At 36.1% G+C, this 19,036-nt stretch overlaps 1 protein-coding gene across 1 annotated transcript in view; it reads right to left on the bottom strand.

The window, feature by feature from the left end:
* Nucleotides 1-19,036, bottom strand: part of NCAPG2 (non-SMC condensin II complex subunit G2) — a 42,944-nt gene that overhangs the window by 20,383 nt on the left and 3,525 nt on the right. The window contains exons 3-12 of the mRNA XM_005528536.3: nt 18,130-18,321; nt 17,007-17,121; nt 16,372-16,529; nt 15,543-15,677; nt 9,750-9,844; nt 8,827-8,896; nt 8,063-8,149; nt 5,830-5,925; nt 1,477-1,602; nt 424-603 (exon numbers count right to left, since the gene is read on the bottom strand). Of these exons, the coding sequence (XP_005528593.2) occupies nt 424-603; nt 1,477-1,602; nt 5,830-5,925; nt 8,063-8,149; nt 8,827-8,896; nt 9,750-9,844; nt 15,543-15,677; nt 16,372-16,529; nt 17,007-17,121; nt 18,130-18,321 (1,254 nt within the window). The remainder of the gene's footprint in view (nt 1-423; nt 604-1,476; nt 1,603-5,829; nt 5,926-8,062; nt 8,150-8,826; nt 8,897-9,749; nt 9,845-15,542; nt 15,678-16,371; nt 16,530-17,006; nt 17,122-18,129; nt 18,322-19,036) is intronic.

Genomic DNA, 19,036 nt, shown 5'->3' with positions numbered 1-19,036 from the left:
GATGTAGATGAACTATTTCTAACATAGTGAGCAGTACATGGGAGGAGGCATCACCAGACACACAAAGTGGGGTACAAAATCCTAATTGTGCATGCCTTGGGATGCATTAAAGCCAGTGATGTAAGAACATATATTTTCAAGTCTAAGCATCATTTCTAAAATTTCTAAAAAAATAAGTGATCAGGTTCAAACAGTGTGCATACACCTGAAATTGAAAAACCTTAGAGAGTCAGAAAGCAAATCAGTTACTATTTTAAAAGACATGTGGCTTTCATGAAATGTGCAAAACCTCCATGCATTAGGAATTCTATTGCCTAAGACATTTTGAAAAACAAGTAATTTCCTTGATTTAAAGTAGCCTGTACTAGAAACCTGTACATCAAGTAAGATAGAAAAATGACAATCATGATAAAAAACATTTACTTTAAAAACAGAGCATCGAACATCAGCAGATGTTATATCACATGACAGCTCTCCAGTTATCTTTTTTAATAGATCAGCAAGAATTGTTGGAGGAATCATCTCCCAGTATTTGGATACGATCTGAGTAACTCCAAGTATCCCTGTAGAGCGGACAACTGGATGAGGATCTTCTAAGAGACTCTAAAACAAACAGAAGAATAAAACTGTGAGCATATGGATTATTGTAACTCTACTGCTGTTTGACCTGAGCCTACCATAAACAAAATGCATTCCATTACCTTTTAATTATGAAAATTGTCATACAATAAAAGAACTGTAATTTTAATAGACCTTCAAGGCACTTTACTATGAAGAAAACAAGGAAATTTAAATCAGAAGCAAAGTTAAGATAGCTATTGGCCAATTTTTTTATTGGACTTTTGAATTTATTTTTTTTTAAATAAAAAAAGTCTGGCACTTGTGACTTAATTAAGAATATTTCAACTTCTATTTCTATGAGTCTACATTGATCACTGTTCCTATGGAACAACATAAAAACTTTGAAATTCATTCCATTATCTGATGTTTACTCAGGAATCCCCAAACATTTTCTTAAGAAAAATACTATATTCATTTTCACCCATCTGGACTGGTAAGGAGATTTTTAGGTTCTCTCCATTATACTTAATTTAAGAAGTAGTTAGTAATACAGCACTGAATTTTCATTGAGTACTTCCATAGTAACTGTGAAGCTCTCCGCCCCAGTCCCAGGTTAAGCAAGGACCAAGATCATTATTCATGCATTTAATCTTTCAAAGGCATGTCTCATTCACAGATCAATGAATAACAAACCAAAATATTTCCTTTTTAGAGTTTAAAGTGGTGTATAGCATCTGCAGAAAGCACAGTATAGAAATTTAAAATATTAGTTTACTCTGTATTTTCTGCACCACAGACCTCTACTTCCTTACAATTAACCAGAAATTCAATAAATTTTAATTGCATCAACAATTTTTTTTTAGTTAGCTTTGATAAAAGTTTCATTTTTAACATTCCAGTTTTATTAAAACTTACAAAAAGTTCTTCAAACTGTTTCTGAATTTCACTGTCCATCTCTTCAGCAGTAAAACTGGGATCGCGAATAGGGAAAGCATCAACAAACAAAAATGCTGCATTTGCTCGAACTTCTGAGTTTCTGGCCTGTTACAATGGAGGAAAAGATATTTTTTCCATAAGGACCAATTGTTAATATCCAAAGGTGTATCCTGTCAAATACTGTTCTCCAAACATTTTGACAAGTGTTTTTAATTAAGTGGATGGAAGAGATGAATTTAGAAATGGACAGAAGAACTTAAAGTCACATGAGTTTTAATGTTTTATCTTATATTTCTGGCCCATTCAATAAAACCTGAGTTATTGTCACAATCAGCTTTCAAAGCATATCAGCTTCAATGACCCTGAGGAATCACAGTCAGAGCCCTTCTGCTTTCTGTAGTGCTGAATAAATTAAAAGCAGTTGGGATTCCTCTTGGTGGCCTAAAAGCTCCTCTTCAGGACAGAAGACTCTTAAATTCAATCAGATTGGATTAATTAACTTGCTTGTCAAGAGACAGGTGATTTAATTGAAAGCTCAAGCCTATTTCTTCAAGAAAATAGTATTTAGTAACTAGGTACCAGAAAGCTTGGAGAGTAACTTATCCAGCAAAAACATACTCAGTTCTGCATCTCTGCACATAAGTATTAGGACCGTGTTCTGAGCTCCAGGCAGCTCATGAAAAACCTATGGGAAGCCTCACAACATTTTACCGTATTTAACAATTTTCAGTGCACTCCACCATATATTTTAGTGGTTGTAGATCCACAAATGCAAAAAAGAAAAAAGGTGCATATTTAGCCACTCATTCAGTGAAAGATAATTGATCCTGTGGACTCTTAAAGGACAGAAAAAGAGAGCAGGCAATGAAACCATGAAGAAATTCAAGGCATCTCAAGGACAAAGCTGAAATCTAACCACCAAACTGCATTTTATTTATCAAAGATAGCAGTGTAGTGATTAAGAGCCTCTGCTGACTTCTGTTGGAAAGAGAAGGAAGAATTTTGTCTATATTTTTGGGTCCAATAAAAAATATAAAATCTCTCAATATAACAAGCAAAGTAGGCATAATTTTAGCAGCAAGACAAGGCAGTTCAGGGAAATTCTTGACTATTCTAATAATCTAATTTTCTTCTTCCCTTGTCATAAAGCACATTGAGATCAAAGGCAGGGAAAAGAAACATAGCAATAACCATGTAATGTTTAGACTTAAACAAACTAATGACAAATAAAACCAGAAAAACACAAAAGAAATGAGTAACAATTACTTCATTGACAAACTGCTTTGGGTTTCTCTTCTTGATCAGTCCTGATATGGTGGAGTAGAACCATAATATTCCAAATTCTTCAAGTCAACAAAATCACTAGGAATTCTAAATTGAATACTACAAAAGCAAATAAAGTACATACATACATTCTTTAATTAGGGACTTGTATTTTCCTTTATTTATTATGGATAATGCAAACAATTTAAAGGTGAAAATACTGTAATTCTTAATGATCCTAAAAAGTTGTAGAAAATCCTTTAACTCTGAGCTTTCTATATTTAACACATAACAAGATAATATGTGAATTCAGGGTGAAATAGCTCTTCTGCACTAACATTGCATGTGAAAATTTATTAAAATGTGTTTTTGTGCAATAACCTAGACCTTGTCTACCACAGCCATTGCAGAAAGTTAATTTCCATAAACTTTTAAAGTGCATTACACTGAATTCCATCAAGCTCACTTTTAATTCTGAACTGAGTACCCACAGTTCAAACTGCCTTTAATTAACTGGAATTTATCCCAAATGTATTTGCATATTCAGGCTTGTACAACGTCTTCACAGAGGTAGAACCTCAGACTTTAAATTCATGGCCTTTTTTAATCCAAACTGACTTTTCCATGCCAGAGCCTGCAGTTATTTAAATGACTAATATTTCTTTACCATTATGCTTGTACAATTCTTAGGAACTTTCAAAACCTTTTCAAACAATATTTTAATTTTTTTTCTTCAGTTAATTTTCATAGCTTTCTTTTACATTTTATCTGGTCTTACAGGTTCTGAAATTCACTTCCAATTATTCAAAACACTACTTCCCCAGGATATGTTAGTTTAAATGCATGGGATGTTAAAAAAAAAATTAAAAAGACAACCAAATACTTCAAAGGAGTCACTTCCTTCAATGGCTTGAATTCCTGGAGGAGTGGTTCTTGACTTTTTCAGCTTGATAAGAAATAGCTTAATCACTACTTACCTCACACTAAATATCCTTATTTTTGTATCTAAATATCTTCTCATACTAACAACCAATCACTGCACATCTCTTTTATGTTTGCATGACACTTGTTTTTCATAACAAGAATATGAAAAAAAGATGAAGCAGTTACATATGGGCTTATATTAAAAACATAGTTACAGAAAGTAACATAAAATACGTGTTGGTAAAAGCCCCAACACAAGCTTGTTCAGTCTAAGTACTTGCAAAACAAGCAAGTGAAGAAAAACAGAGAACTGTATTACAAATGTACATTCTCAGTTTAAAGATTTCAGAAATGAAATCAAGTAGTTTCAGCATCAACAGTTCTGGAATTCATTGTATTCTTACAACAGAAGTATTTTTGCTTTCTGTATGAAGGGGAAATAAACAGGCCTTGTGTGTCCTTTCTTTTTCATAACCAGTGCTCTGGAACAGAATTTGTTCTTCACTATATTAAATTAGGGATTTGGCTAAAATAGGAGCATCAAACTGGTTATCTAAAATTAAACTGACATTACAAGCTTTGGAGTAGAATCCATAACAGTAAGAACAGTTATAAGCTTCCCTTCTTAGTTCTGTATTTTAAACTACTGGTGTTTCTGACTCACAGCAACAGCCAAATACTTCATGCAGTACTGTATGATTTGTTCTAGCAATGGAACCATTAGTGAAAATTATGAATAGCAGCTGTTAAATCATTTCTTGAATCAGGAATTCTCCTGTTGTCTTGCTGCAAATCAACCATTAACCCTTTTTTCCCACGACACACCTTCTGTTACATTTCTCCAAATAAATGTATGCAGATTTCATAAGGTTTGACAGAATCTTCCTCCAAAACGTAGTCTAGTCTTACATTTGAGTCCTGAGCTTTGGAAAGTGACTATGACCCTGCACTGACAGGCAGCAACTCCCTTAAGAATGAAATACTGTATTTTGTTAACTTACCAAAAAACAGTTAAAACCCCTATTATTTTTAGAGACAGAAATGTAGAAATTAAAGGAAGCCATGCTTTGTACCTATCATTCTCTGGCACTAGTATATAAATGTTTCATCCAGAAGGTTCACTGTTTATATTAATTCTAAAAGGATGGGATCTAACCTTTAATGTAAGACCAAACAAGATACTGGGCTAGCAAGGATTCTGTTCATATTCCCACCTCTACCACAGGGCTCTGTTGAAACCAAACAAGCTCTCAACTCCTTCCTGTAACTGATAAAATCCACTGTAAACAACTTTTGAAGTTAATAGTAAATACTTTCAACTTTGAGAATTACAAACACCTTTCTCATGTCTAGAGAAGATGCTTATGACCAACCAGTAAATGAAATTGTGAATGCTTACCAGAAATAACTTGGCTGTATGTGAACACCCTCACAAACAGGGATTTCATAACTTCAGACAAAATAAAAGCTGTCACCAAACAAGGAAGCTTAGCTCCTCTTAATCACAGACTGTAACTGAGCAGACAAACTGCAGTGGGTCACCTTTAGGCCATGCATGTAATCCACAGAAGGACAGACACACACCATAAAAGAGCTACAAGTAAGAAATTTCATTCTGAGTGCACATGAGTGTACCATGAATGTCTGTCCATATAATCCAACTAGAATAAAAGTTTCCTAAATGAATACTCTAATAAATTCATTGTGCTGTATTCTAAGGCTGGTAATTAATCAACAGGTGACACTAAACCATCCTCTGAACATTTCTGGCTTTGATCAATATTTTTGATCAATAAAACATTGATAATTCCCTAGAGATCTTGGGAAAGATAACACAAGATTACACAGAATTTTCAGGCTGAGAGGATGAGAATACCAGCTGCAATCCTGGAAAGCACTCATGTACCTGTAAACAAAAGTGAATTTTACAAGTAAATTATATTAACAAACTAGAATATTATTGTCCATGCTATGCCTAATTACAACTTGCAAAGGTACTCAGCTACATCTGTGATGTTAAACGCTCATTTTGGTTTTTGTGGCCATTTAATTTTAAAAGCAAATAATAAAAACAGAAGACGTGGAAAGGACCCAAAACTTAATAGTTGGAGAAAGACAGTTGTATTTTCTGAAAAGGGTAATTACCTTCAGTGCTCTCCAGAGGATGGGCTGATACAATCTATAAAGCATCTCTTCAACTCCTTGACGAACTTTACTTTGTTTATGAAAATAACTCAGCATCTAAGGAAAAAACAAATAAAACAGGCCCCAAAGCCATCTTACCATTCTACATTCAGGAAGTGGTAAGGGGTTGTCTTATTTCATAATTAAGTAAGACCAGAGTTTTCATACTATGGAAATGAAAAAACCAAACATTTTAATTGACCCTCTATCTTATTAGAAAGTCTCAAAAATAGTAAAATTAAAACCATCTAATAAATATAATATTTTATAACTTTATAGAGTCAGTAAGTTTATATAAAGATCTACAACTAAGAAAAAATATGGCTAGAGAATTTCACAGCAACACCTCCTTTTTGTTACTGTAAAAATTTATTTTTAAAGTAACTGGCAGAAATACTTTGAAACCATGAAATTATAAACTACAGATAAAGAAGCCTTTTCTCTGTTAAGAACAAAGGAACTTATCTGGTAAGTGGAGTTATCCAAATACACATGCACAAACCTAATACATTTTTTATGCATTGATGAAAAGCAACTATCAGCACTCCTTGGGACTCAAAACTGCGCTTAATTAGCTAAAAATCCTGTTATTTTTGTGTGTGAATTATGCAGAAAAGGAAGAGAAAGTGGAAGACCAGAGCAGAATATGTGAAGGGACATCACGAAACTTGATATGAAGAATTCCTCCACTTGAAACACTGAGCAGTTTCAGCTGTGTTCTAAGGTTGGTAATTAATCAAAAAATGAGACAAGATCATCCTCTGAACATTTCTGGCCTTGATCAATACAGCACTGATAATTCCCTGAAGATCTTGGAAAACAGAATACAAGATTACACAAAATTTGAAAAGAAGCTGACCCTCTAGTGGTCAGTTCAAATTTATTCCAAGACCTACTCCATTTGCAGCCCAAAGACATATTTATTCACTGTCCTCTTTCAAGATCATAAGCCTCAGAGTCTGAAAAACATGAAATGTCCTGTCAAAAGCCTGTTCCATCGATCAGGAATCACACAACAAGGAAATCCTATAGCTATGAGAAAACAAAACAGAACAAACCCCCTAAAAAACCAACCCCAGAAAACACAAACCAAAACAAACAAAAAATCCACTATAGTATTGTACACTGGTATGTCGAGCTGTATATTGCACAGTACACACTCTAGAGTCTGGGTATTTGGAGGAAAGCATGGGAGGGTAAACGGCATTGATCAAATACAAATATTTTAATTAATTAATATTTCATGATTAAACACCACAGACAGACAACTAGAATCAAAGCTTGTCCCTATGAACATACATAAATCCCATCACATACAATAAAATTTAAAAAGCCAAGTTTCATTTCAGACCCATCTACTAAGTTTGCCTCCAGAAGGTTATGATTTTTCATCTCTGTGATCATCTATGGAAAGGTCAATTCTATAGGTAAATAAAGCTTAGACAACAGACAGCAAAAATTATTTCTGGCACTCTGGAAAATCCCCTTCTCTTTCTACTATTGAGCAGCAAAGACAAATCTAGTGCAAAACTATAAACAGGTTCCTCCTAAAATTATTTCTAGCACTGTTTCTCAGAATATGCTATTTTTTAAGCATTTGTGGTGGGTTGGCCCTAGTCACCAGCTAAGCACACACACTCTTTGCTCAATGGGGAAGAAGAAGAATTGAAAGAAAAAGTTCATGGGTCAAGATAGGGACAGTTTAATAAATGAAACAGAGGACCAAAATAATCCCCAAGAGAGTAATGCAAATGAAACCACTCACCACCTGCCACAAGCAGACCAATACTCAGCCAGGCTCCCAGCAGTGGGTGCCTCCCCAGACCCCACTTTCACTCAGTTTGCTGAGGGAATGATGGTTGTATGGCATGCGATATCCTTCTGGTCAATTTGGGTCAGCAGTCTCTGCTGCTCTGACCTCCCAAGCTCTTGCTCATGCCTGGCCCACTCCCAAGGGAAAATGCGGGGAGGAGAAAGGCTCGAGACCACACAGGCACTGCTCAGCAGCAGCCAGAACATTGCTGTGCCACCAGCCCACCCCAAACACAGCCCCATACAGGCTGCTATAAAGCAAAGTATTTCCATTCCAGCCACACCTGGTATTGTATTTTAGTATGAAATGGAAATTTTCCACTTCATAGCAATTGGTTTCATTTTGATGCTACAGTTAATGTCATGCTTTCCTGGAACTTACCTCTCTAACTTTAGAATGAACAGAAGAACTTCTGGGAAGATGAATTCCATGATGCATGAAATCCTGAATGCAGTTATATTCAAGTACCTACAGTAAAAACACAAACATGATCCTGTTAATACAATAAACCAGTAAGTACTGTAGCTGTGCAGCAACTATATTTTACCCTGAAACAAGCAACTGAAAATACTATCTGCTATTATTTCTTACTTGGCTTCTGATTGGCCCAAATTTTTCCATTCTGGGGGCCTCAGTATGCCTCAACTAATTTTCAAAATTTCAGAATATACAATTAATCCAACTGTCAGAAGCTAAAAGCAGGGTAAATAAGAATATTTTAGTATCTGAAATTTTGTTCTAGCATTGTTGTGATCTGTAATTATGCCATTAATCATTTCCATGGAAATCCACAAAAACTAGATAAATACTTCAGCTATCAACTATACAGACTTGCACATACTGAATAAAAGCTTCAGTAATTCAGCTAACGGGTATGTTTATGAAAAACATTGTGTATATGCATATTTGTGTGAAGCAATACTTCAGCAACAGAATTAAAGGTGTTTAACTGCAGCCAAGCTGATCTCAGTGGGAAAACATTCAAAGCATGACATACAGTTACTTGACAATGCTGAAGAGGCTCTTTCCTTAGGGAAATAATTCTTTAAGGCTTATTAATGGAACCTCTCTGAGGTGGAAAGTCATGAGTCTTTCCTACCTTGAAATTCAAAACTATCCAAATGAAATTTCAAGCACAGTGTTACCTCTATGAATTCTCTTGACACCTTCTTCCAAGCCCTGAAGTAAACTTCTGAAATGTATTCCATTAAGGATCTGTATTAACATATAGGAAACACTGTCAAGAAAGCATACTAACCATATCTATGTACAGTTCATAAAGACGAAACATGAAGTTTTGTATAAGAACCAATATGGTTCTTAATTCTGTGCATCAAATTGGTTTTTAGAAAAAAAAATTCACTTTTCAAGTCTATACCCTTAAATACCAAGTTAACTCTTACTTAATGAACCCAAGCACTATTACATGATACTTGAAAAACCTCTCATGGTGGGAGAGACAAAACATTCAGGCATAGTTTACCAATTATGTAATGAAGAATGCCTTAAATTCTTTATAGACATGTACAGGAATACCTTATTCTACCTGAAAGCATTAGAAAGCCTCTGATTTTAATATATGGAATTACTTCTGCAACATTTCACTGAATAATCAAAGAAAAAAAATCTCCAAAATTTTCATCCATCATCCAAGTTCTCAGGCTATGATTTACCCTATAGTTCACTTCATATTAGAATGTCTTATATAGAAACCTAGAAAATAAAATTAGAGCTTGTTTGTAGGAAAAAATAGAAATACCTCACGAAAAGGAGAAATGGACCTGCAACCCTCACACAAGCACTGCAAATAATGCAGTCCAATTTTTATCAAAGTCATTTGCTTTAGCTAATGGCAAATAAACATTTACTACTCCTATAACTGTACACCCAGGCATGTCAGAGCCACTGTTAAATGAAGCTTCTGAAACAATATAGAAGTTCTTTTCAGAAGATTTGTGGGTTTCTGAATACTGATATTTTTTTTCAATATACAATGTATTTTTAGAGGGAGACAAACAAGATTTTAGACAAGCTCTTACTAATTAAATACTTTAACTGGGATGCATACCTTGGAAAGAACTGTAATTGATTTTTAACGGTTCCATGTATCATTTTAATGAAGTTTACATTCCAGCTGAACAAAAAACTCAAGAGTCTTCTTCCCTGTGGGGAGGGGAAAAGAGGAAAAAACAAAGGGAACTCAAAGTTCAGAAGAATACCCAATTTAAAAGCTATCTCAAAAATCAGTAAAGGAAATTATACCTTTAATTTTAAATGCATGAAATGAAAAATGGTGAAATGGAAAAACTATTCAAGATTCTTAATTATTTAACAGAATTCAAGCACTACTTTTATTCATACTGTAGATAAAACACAGGACAAATGAACACATGGATCACCTATCTGCATTCTCTCTTTCAATGTCCTTTCTGCTTTGGTGTGCCTTCAAGCCGCAATCCAGAATGATAACAGACTGTGCAAGCAGCACCCACATCAAGGCTGGATCACTGAGCTCTGCCAAGTGCAATATCATCCCGGGATTACACCGGAATGACGGTGAAGGCATAAATAAAACACCACAACAACTCCAGCAGCACTGGACACAAGCATTTTTAACACGGTCACAAAGAACAGCTGGGCCACTGAGGGAATTAAATGTTCTGATCAGCAAATTCCTTTCCTCTTGCCACATGAAAGGTAATATTGCAAACCTACTGGAGCTGTTTTCATTCATGAAAACAGAAACTATTCTTCGCAAATTAGTTTTCTTCCATTTTAACAAGTCAGGAACAATGATGACAAATCTGATGAGCAATAGAATTTTGCAATAAATGGCAGTGGAAGGCTGTGGATGAAGGAAATAAGCAAATGCACTTCCAGTATTAGCAAGATCTGCCCAAGGAATTGGAGCCTTATACAGTATCTGTATAGGCAGCCACACTCTGACTTAGCTTACAGATGAAGGTAAGACTTCAAAATGTTTGATCACACATAAGGGTGAGTCAGCCAGTCGTAATGGTCCTTTGTATCTGTCAGCTTTCTAGCCAAAAATAAATTAGGAATATTAATGAAGGAAGTGCAATAGTAAAGAGCACATTTGCAGAAGTGCAAAGGGGTCACTGAACAAACAGCAGAGGTTCAGAGGCACTTCCACTGAGAGTGGACCAAAAGTTGTGTTCACACCTGAGACCAAACAGAGAAAATAGAATGCCAGTCACACTTGGAGTGGGAATCTCACAGAGTAGGGGTGGGAGATGGAAGCACATAGTGAAAAACTGCCCTGTAGTGCAATTGATAGCTGAAATGCCTTTGGGGAAAGAAGTAACTCAGTAGCTCATAAAAATCAAGACCTAAAGGCTAAATACAATATCAAGATTCTTGTCTACAGGTCTGATGGAATCCTTTCTGTTGTCAATGACAGTTGTCTCTATCTCCAACTTTGGTGGCCTAATATACAGTCCAGTCCCATTCAGCATGTCACACATCAATATCCTTGACAAAACAAGATTAAGGGAGTTTCAACCTACAGTTCTTTCCTCAATAGAGCAAGGATGAGGACAAATTAGAGCTCATCTCATCTTCTACAACCTCAGCAGCAAGACAGATTATGAAAAGAAAAAAAATAGCTTTCAACCAATTCTTTTTAGCCTTAGGTTTCAAAAGATTGAGCCTGCTCCTGAAAATTATGATAAGTGTCTCTAAATTAATCTGCTGCTTGTGATTGATGGATCTGAAATAATTACTGGTATCAACATTCTCATTATTGTGAGAGGTAACCTGGTGATAGGTGAATAAGACTGTAAACTTGTCATCTTTGGGATTAATGCAGTATCAGAGTGTTGGGTGTCTGGTACTGCTGTGCTTGTGGACACAGAGCACCTGACTTTGTTCTATACACACAGAGAAGGTTAGCAAGGAAAGAGTACAACAGACCCACCTCTAAAACATAATAGCATGCTCTCCAGGCTCTGCAGCTGTTTGACTGGAAACCACATATGAACAAGAATGTTTTCCTAAATCACAGAGATATAAATCCAGAGGATTACTCCACTAATGCAGCCTGATAATGAGCCTTTGAGAAATATTACTCTGTGTTGAATAGCACAGCCTGAGAAGGCAGAAACACTGAACTCCCTGATCTTGCAATGAGGTATAAATGTGCACTTCTCTATTGGTTTAATCTGATTTAGAACTGATACACTGCATTCCTGACCTTTCCCTTCCTTCAGTCTTGCAAATGATGAACCATTCCAGACAGTTAATCTGTCTTAAAAATAATCTTACTAGAAGAAAAGAGCTACCTCCTTCAATCAACCCATGACATTGCTGCTTGAACATTACATTGCAGAAAGGAAGAGGAACACGAGCCCATGGCCACACAGGATCACTGCAACCTGGAGTCATAGCAGCTTAATCTGCTATGGTGCTGCACTCTGAGACATGTACTCTATAAAAACTAGGATTACTTTTCTTAGGAACTGTAGGACAAGTCTGCAGGCATTAAAGGGAGTATTAGGCCTGATATACAAAAGCTCAGTTTCATCTCAAAGTAATTCATACCTCATGTTGATATCTGGTATTACTACGAGCATTTTAGAAGTAACACCGGATGCAAAAAAAATGTCCAGCAGAGATACTGGAGGAGCGTTGGTTGGTTTCTTGATGCTACAGGAAATCTATCATTAGTGAAATGAGCCAGGAAGGGAAATTAGAGAGCACACATGAGGTGTGTTATCACTGCAACTGAACTCCCACAGCACACAAACCCCAAACAAAAGGACTTACAACTGAAGTACAATGGCTTCATAGCAACAGGAAAATGCTTTGAACACTTTGAATCTCCTGTCTGCAGGGCTAGGAAAACCCAAATTCGTTACCATTCTGGATAAGTACTGGAAGTTCATATAGTGAAGTTGGATTTCTGCTCACAAACTGAGACATGTGAATTTGGATGTTTAAGTCTCTGAAATGTTAATTGTTTGAACAGTGATTCATGTGATCAGGTGTTCAGTTACTCTTTTATGGAGCTGAATTGCTCTGTTGACTCTGCTGACAAGGGTTAATATAGCACAACCTAAACACAGCAATTTTACATGCCCAAATGGTTTTCCAGAAAGCAGAGATCTGTGTATTATGTGCCAGCCCCACATGGATGTCTGAGGCAACTCAGGTCATTAAATGTAGCATGGGTCATTCACTTAAGCAATCAAATCCTTCCCAGGACTTGTACTGATTATGCTCCTTCACAGATGTCTAAATTTATTTCAGACAATTTAACTGAACCCTGTCCTGGGATCTTTCCAGAATGTGTTATGGTTCTCCTTTTATTTTGAACTGTTATCCTCCAAGATGTAAAGTGATTCGTGTATTGGGCTGGCATGGCAAGGTTTTGGTAGTGGAGGCCTGCAGAGGTTGTTTCTGTGAGAAGCTGCCAGAAGCTTTCCCCATGTCGATAGAGCCAATGCCAGCAGGCTCCAAGGCAGACCCACCACTGGCCAAGGCTGAGCCCTCAGGCTACAGCCAGGAGCTGCTGCTTTCCAGCCAGAGAGTGAAGAATCCAGAATTAAGGACTGAAACCACTAATAATCAGATGCCAGAGCAGAGAGTGCAGTTAGATGCTCCCTGTACCTACCTAGAAAGAGACAGGCCTATGAAAATGCAAAAGTGACAAAGTATCAAGAACCAGAAATCCCTGGGAGAGCAAAGAGAAAAATCTTGGGCAGAGAAACAAATGTGCAAAGCATGGCCAAATTTGCACATTCTCATGGAGCAAAGTGGATGAGTTTTAATATGCCAGGAAAAATATTCATTACCAAGTCTGATTACCACTGCTTTTTTTCCCCTCATATTAAAAAAACAACACAACAAAACCACAATTTTTATACTGAAGGATGTTTCATTCCATGATTCACGGTGCAAACTTCCTTTAGAAAAGCTGAGTAGTAATTAACACATTATACTAAAAGTCTCACACGACACAGAAGAAAAAAAGAACTACAAAAATTAGTTTCTGGAGCCTAGATAGCAGTTGTATTTTACACATATAATTACCAATTATTTGCTGTGCCTATATGAAGATGAAATATTAAAACAATACAGTGGATTCAAATATAACAGAAGAACAAAAACATATAGAATCAAATATAGCTAATACATATTACTTACTGTGACAAAGAACACACACAAGTACACACTTTTTCCAGATGACAAAAAATGGCTTAAAATGAAATACACCAAGGACACAAAATTAATTGTAAACTCTGTCAGTAAAGTCTTGCCTGTCTTTCCTCTTTCCACCCACATTTTCTCTTTTTCCATTCCCACCTCTCATATTGCCTTAGTACATCATAATTTTAGTCAAAACTAAGACAGCTTAAAATATGATATGCAAGTAACAAAAACCCCACTAACTTTGTGGCAGCTATCCAAACCATGCTCTATTAAGCATTTCACCTAACTCCTTTGCTATCTCCATTTTTAAAATGCCATATCCTTATACTGCCACAATCATGCAGCAATCTCAGGACTTATTTATGACAAAAGTTCATATATTCCACAGTAATAGGAATATATATATTTTACAGATGCAAGTAGGAGTTAGAATTTCAGAGTGTGTTAGGCTGCAAATGCAAAACGTAACCAAAAGTATGTATGCTATTACCATTGGTTAAAACCAGGTGTGGCAGTGTTCTTTATCTCTTCCAAGACTCATCCTCCCTCCAGGGGGATATCTTCTATTAATTGAGTCCCACTGAATGACTGATAAAATTGTATCATCCCACTGAGAGATGCTCCACCCAGGGGAGGAGCCAAGCACTCCTAGCTAGAGAAAATCTGAGACTTAGAACACCACAGTCAACCTTTTTCCACTAAATTCCCAAAAGAAAACCAGACCATTCTACATCACCACTAGACCTCCAGAAAAAAAACTACACCCTCCTATAGGATCACTGCTTCAACAGAACCAAGACTGTCACTCCAGGAAAACTACAGCCACCATCAGACTGCTACCAACACTCTGACCAACAGTGTCAAGTTATATTATAACTCTATGAGTGCTTTTGTACTACTGCATTTTATTTTAATTTTCCTATTAAGTTATAGGGTTTCTTTATTTATACAAGCTAATAAAACTCTCTTATTCCTACTCCCATATCTTTGCATAAAAACCCTTTAATTTCAAAATTTTAATAATTCAGAAAGAGAGAGTTTACATTTTTCATATCAAGAAAGCCTCCTGCCTTCCTTAGGAGACACCTGTTTTTCAAACACAGAGATGAAGTTGGGTGGTCCAGTCACCTAACCAGAAAAAAGGCTTGGACACCACTATTCTGGTGCACAGGCACAACCTAAAAACAACAAAACAGCAACTGTTCACTGAGAGAAATGTATGTAGTTAAATAAAGTAATTCTCATTTTTCTGTAAAGTTGGGTAGTTTTGATGCTACTTTTAAAACAGAATATGACAACACAATCTTCTGGATGGAGTCATTTAGCAGGAAAATTATTTTGCTACAGTTACTTGTTTTCAGTAAAAGAAAAACTGCTATAAAAGAAAAGAATTACACCAGGGAATGATTTTAAGTATTGAGGGAAATGCACTGGAAGCAAAGCACTTGATTCTCATCGCCTCACAATAAAAGAACTGGACTGAAGATTTAGACATAAACTTTCACACTTTAGTCTGGAATAGAAACAAGTTTTCCAAATGAAACAGAGTATCAACCATTTCTAGCTTGGAGTCAGAGCTGATTTGTCTCATGTTACTACCAACTATACAGTAAAAAAGACAAACTGTAAAACTATTAAAAGCAACCAAAGCTCACTGGCACAAAACCAAGTAAGATAAAAGTTGGCTTACCTCTTCTTTCTTAATGTGTTTTACACTCATAAAACACTGAAGCAACAAGTCTTTGACTTCATAACTCTCATCGGAATCATAATCAAAACAAAGTAATGCCTGATGTAGATTCCATACACGAACTATATCTGCACCCTAACAGGAAACAAGAAGCCCACATTAGAGTGGAGTAGGCATGGCTTTAATGCAAAGCAGCATTGAAAGGATTTTAAATAATGAACTTGAAATGCATTGTTATGGATTGTGAAATTATGAGCATTCATTTCATCACAATACTGGGAAAAAATATATGCAACTGCAGAAATTCTAACTTCCAACAAATGAAGACATGCTCAAGTACAGAACAGAAGTTGCCATTCCATGCAAAATATGCTAAAACCACATCATTCCACTTTTTAAGCTTCATACAATGCATGCAGTTAACAGGGAAAAACAGAGGAAAGAAATAAGGATACATGCATCGGGATAGTGCAAAAGATATGTATCACAATACTCCAAGTAACTCACACATTTTGTAAAATGAAAGAAAAATTATTTGTAAAAAGATAAAGAGCAAGAGAAGAAGAAGATTTCCACAAAAGCTGTCTCTATGCTTAGCTGAACATAGTACTAAAATCTGAGTTAATGGAAAGAGTTAATTAGAATAAAAGCCTTGGTCATTGGACTGGACAAAAGACTGAAAAGATGAAAAGGAATGCAAAAAAAACCCCAAAACCGTTCACTTGTGACACTGATGCCAATAATCTTTTAAATTTGTTCTAGAGAAGGCAGTGCTTTATTTCTTGAAATATTTAATAATAACCTGAAAGTCAATATAGCCTCAGCATACCGTAGCAGCTTTATTCAGGCTTTTTCTCAGCAGAATGACAAACAGAGTCTTCCCCAGCTGCTCCTTCCCTTCCAGTCCCTTCTCCCACCACATCTGACACATGCATTGGATAGTGTCACGTAGGATTTTTTCAGATGCAGGTAATGGAGGAAGAATACCTACAAGAATAATGAAACTATTATTTACTGCAATGAACTAAGTCATTCCTGTAAAACAGCAGTCTGTTTGCACACTAACTACACCTCACAATGTCAGCTAGCTCCTGACACATTTACACACCCTCATGGCTTATGTTCACTGCAGCATTATGGCAACGCTAAGGTTTGGCCCAAGTTTTTGAATCAGTGACAAAGGAATATTGAGTTTCCCTTAAAAGTAATATAAGTCAAAGGATAATCGAAGTTATCTTCCACAAGATTAACAGCTGGGAGAAAGAAAACTATTTATATTCCAACTTCTAAATTGTGCAGCTAATTTTTAGGTAAACACTCCCTTAATTTTGTCCCATAGATATGAGCTCAAACCAGTACCAACTTTTCTCCTGTGAATTTTGTTTCATAGGCCAGCTGGATTTCAGTCAGATCAAACAGCCTCTGTAATATGCTCCACTCTGTACGGTACAGAGAAGTACTCACCGTTTAGTATAAAAACGCATTCTACAAGAGCTTTGTAGTTCGTATTTTCATCCACTGCAGGTATGGAAGCAGTAACGACAGCTACCACTCCTTGGATCACTGCTACAGTTTGTTTCTGAAAGAAAGCAATGCTGTGGAAACACTTTGGCAGTTTGTTTTGAACTCAGAAATTAATTCAAACAAGAAATAAACCTTAGCAACAGCCAGCAAAGCTGAATTGTTATTATGCTTCCATTTTGAAGAAGGCGCATACTGGCACCCAAAACCTATCAAATAAGAGGCAAAACAATAGATTTTTAAAGTACATATTTTCAAAATGTTTGAAAAGGGTTTTCAGCTCCAGCTAGTAGATAACTTTGTGACTGTATATGTGCATCCACTCCTGCACTAAAGTCCTCATCTGCAACAAACCCACTCAAACACATATCCATCTCAGAGCTGACAAGCCCCTAACCAGCAGGGTCTTGTGTAACTCAGAGATGTGTACATCTGGTGACTTTCACTCTAAGTGTGTGATTCTACAGGACTCTGAATGGATGATTAATTTTTCCAGAAGCCTCTAGGTTTCTCTAATGATTTTCCCACTGCATTTCTTTTCTTCCCCTAAAATTAAATAACCTTTTCCAAATATTCTCAAGGCTACATAGACTACAACACAGAAGGCAATATATAAGGGTCTGAGTCAGAAAAATTCTATATATTCTAAATTTGTGGAAGGTGCAGTCAAATCTAGATTTCATGATCTTCATTAAATAAAATATCACAAATCAGGTAGTGAATTTCTTATACTATATTCCAGCGACTTAAAATTAACATCTGCAATATTAACATCTGTTTATTGAAATAAGACATAGAAAAAGCCCATTCAACTCTACCAAGAAAACTAAGTCAAATCTTTCATAATTAAAATTATCAGCAGATCTAGTCTATTACAGTATAGAATCATAAGTTCAGCTTAACTGAGGCATAAATTAAGTCATTTAAAAAACGAGCAGGAAGGTGATATTTGGAGCTGATCTTATTTGATAACCCTTGCATGTTTTCAGATGTTATGGCAATATTCCATTTTATGTCCCAAAAAACATGAAACACTCATCATATTTTCAATTTACAAGAGTCTTACCATTTCTGGAACTATCTCAACTTCCATGTCATCATCACCTTTATCATCTCCACTCCTGTACCATGTTTCCACAGGGTTCTCCATCAGGCTCTCTGTCAATAGCTGTGTCAGTCTCTGCCATAGCACTTCTTTTTGCTTTCTTGGAAATTCCTGAAGTAGCTCATTCAAGTCAAAATGATCAAGTGTATTGTTCTATAAATGGTCAGAAGATTCCACACAATTCTGCATCAGCGAAGTGGCTTATATTTCATCATCATATTTTCTACATTTAATGTGGGTTTTTACATTAATGATTAACTTATATTCCTCTGCAGTTATAGAGATAAAATACCTTCTAGAAGTTCTATTTTTTAAAAATAGCATAAGGAATTCCTGCTAGTTAAGTCTATCATGAAGCAAGAGTGCTGCCTTTAAGACAAAAGTCTTTAGCCCTTGATAGCAATGAAGACAATTCCATACCCTTAGCGAAGAAACTCAAAACTGCACAGAATTTAAGTCCCTGATTATATCTTTACTTTCTTATATATTGATTGATGATGGCTGTTGAAAGAAAATCCTTAGCCAAGGACTGGAAACGTAATGCTCAGAAGAACCATAGGTACAGCACTAATTTAAGATATGATTTGCACACATCAGAGCTCTGCACACTGCAGTGGTTTAAAGCCCCACATCAAACCCAGCTCCTGAGTTGACCCCACACCTCCTGCTGAAGCCCTGCTGACAGGAAAGCCACCATCAGTGTCCAGTAGAGACTGCACCACAAGGCTGATCTGAACTATTTCCTAGTAAGAACTTTTCTAGAAGAATTTACCTCAGAGGCACAAGGAGTCTGTTAGCATCAAAGAAGGATAGGCATCCTGCTAGGAAAAGGAATATGAAGAGAGAAGATGAGAAGGAAAACCGGGCA

Source organism: Pseudopodoces humilis, chromosome 1 (assembly GCF_049639895.1).
Source record: "Pseudopodoces humilis isolate 2021_Gansu_Grassland_sample_001 chromosome 1, ASM4963989v1, whole genome shotgun sequence".
In the NCBI taxonomy this organism is placed as follows: domain Eukaryota; kingdom Metazoa; phylum Chordata; class Aves; order Passeriformes; family Paridae; genus Pseudopodoces; species Pseudopodoces humilis.
Note: the sequence above shows the minus strand (reverse complement) of the source record. Positions and strands in the feature narration are given on the sequence as shown.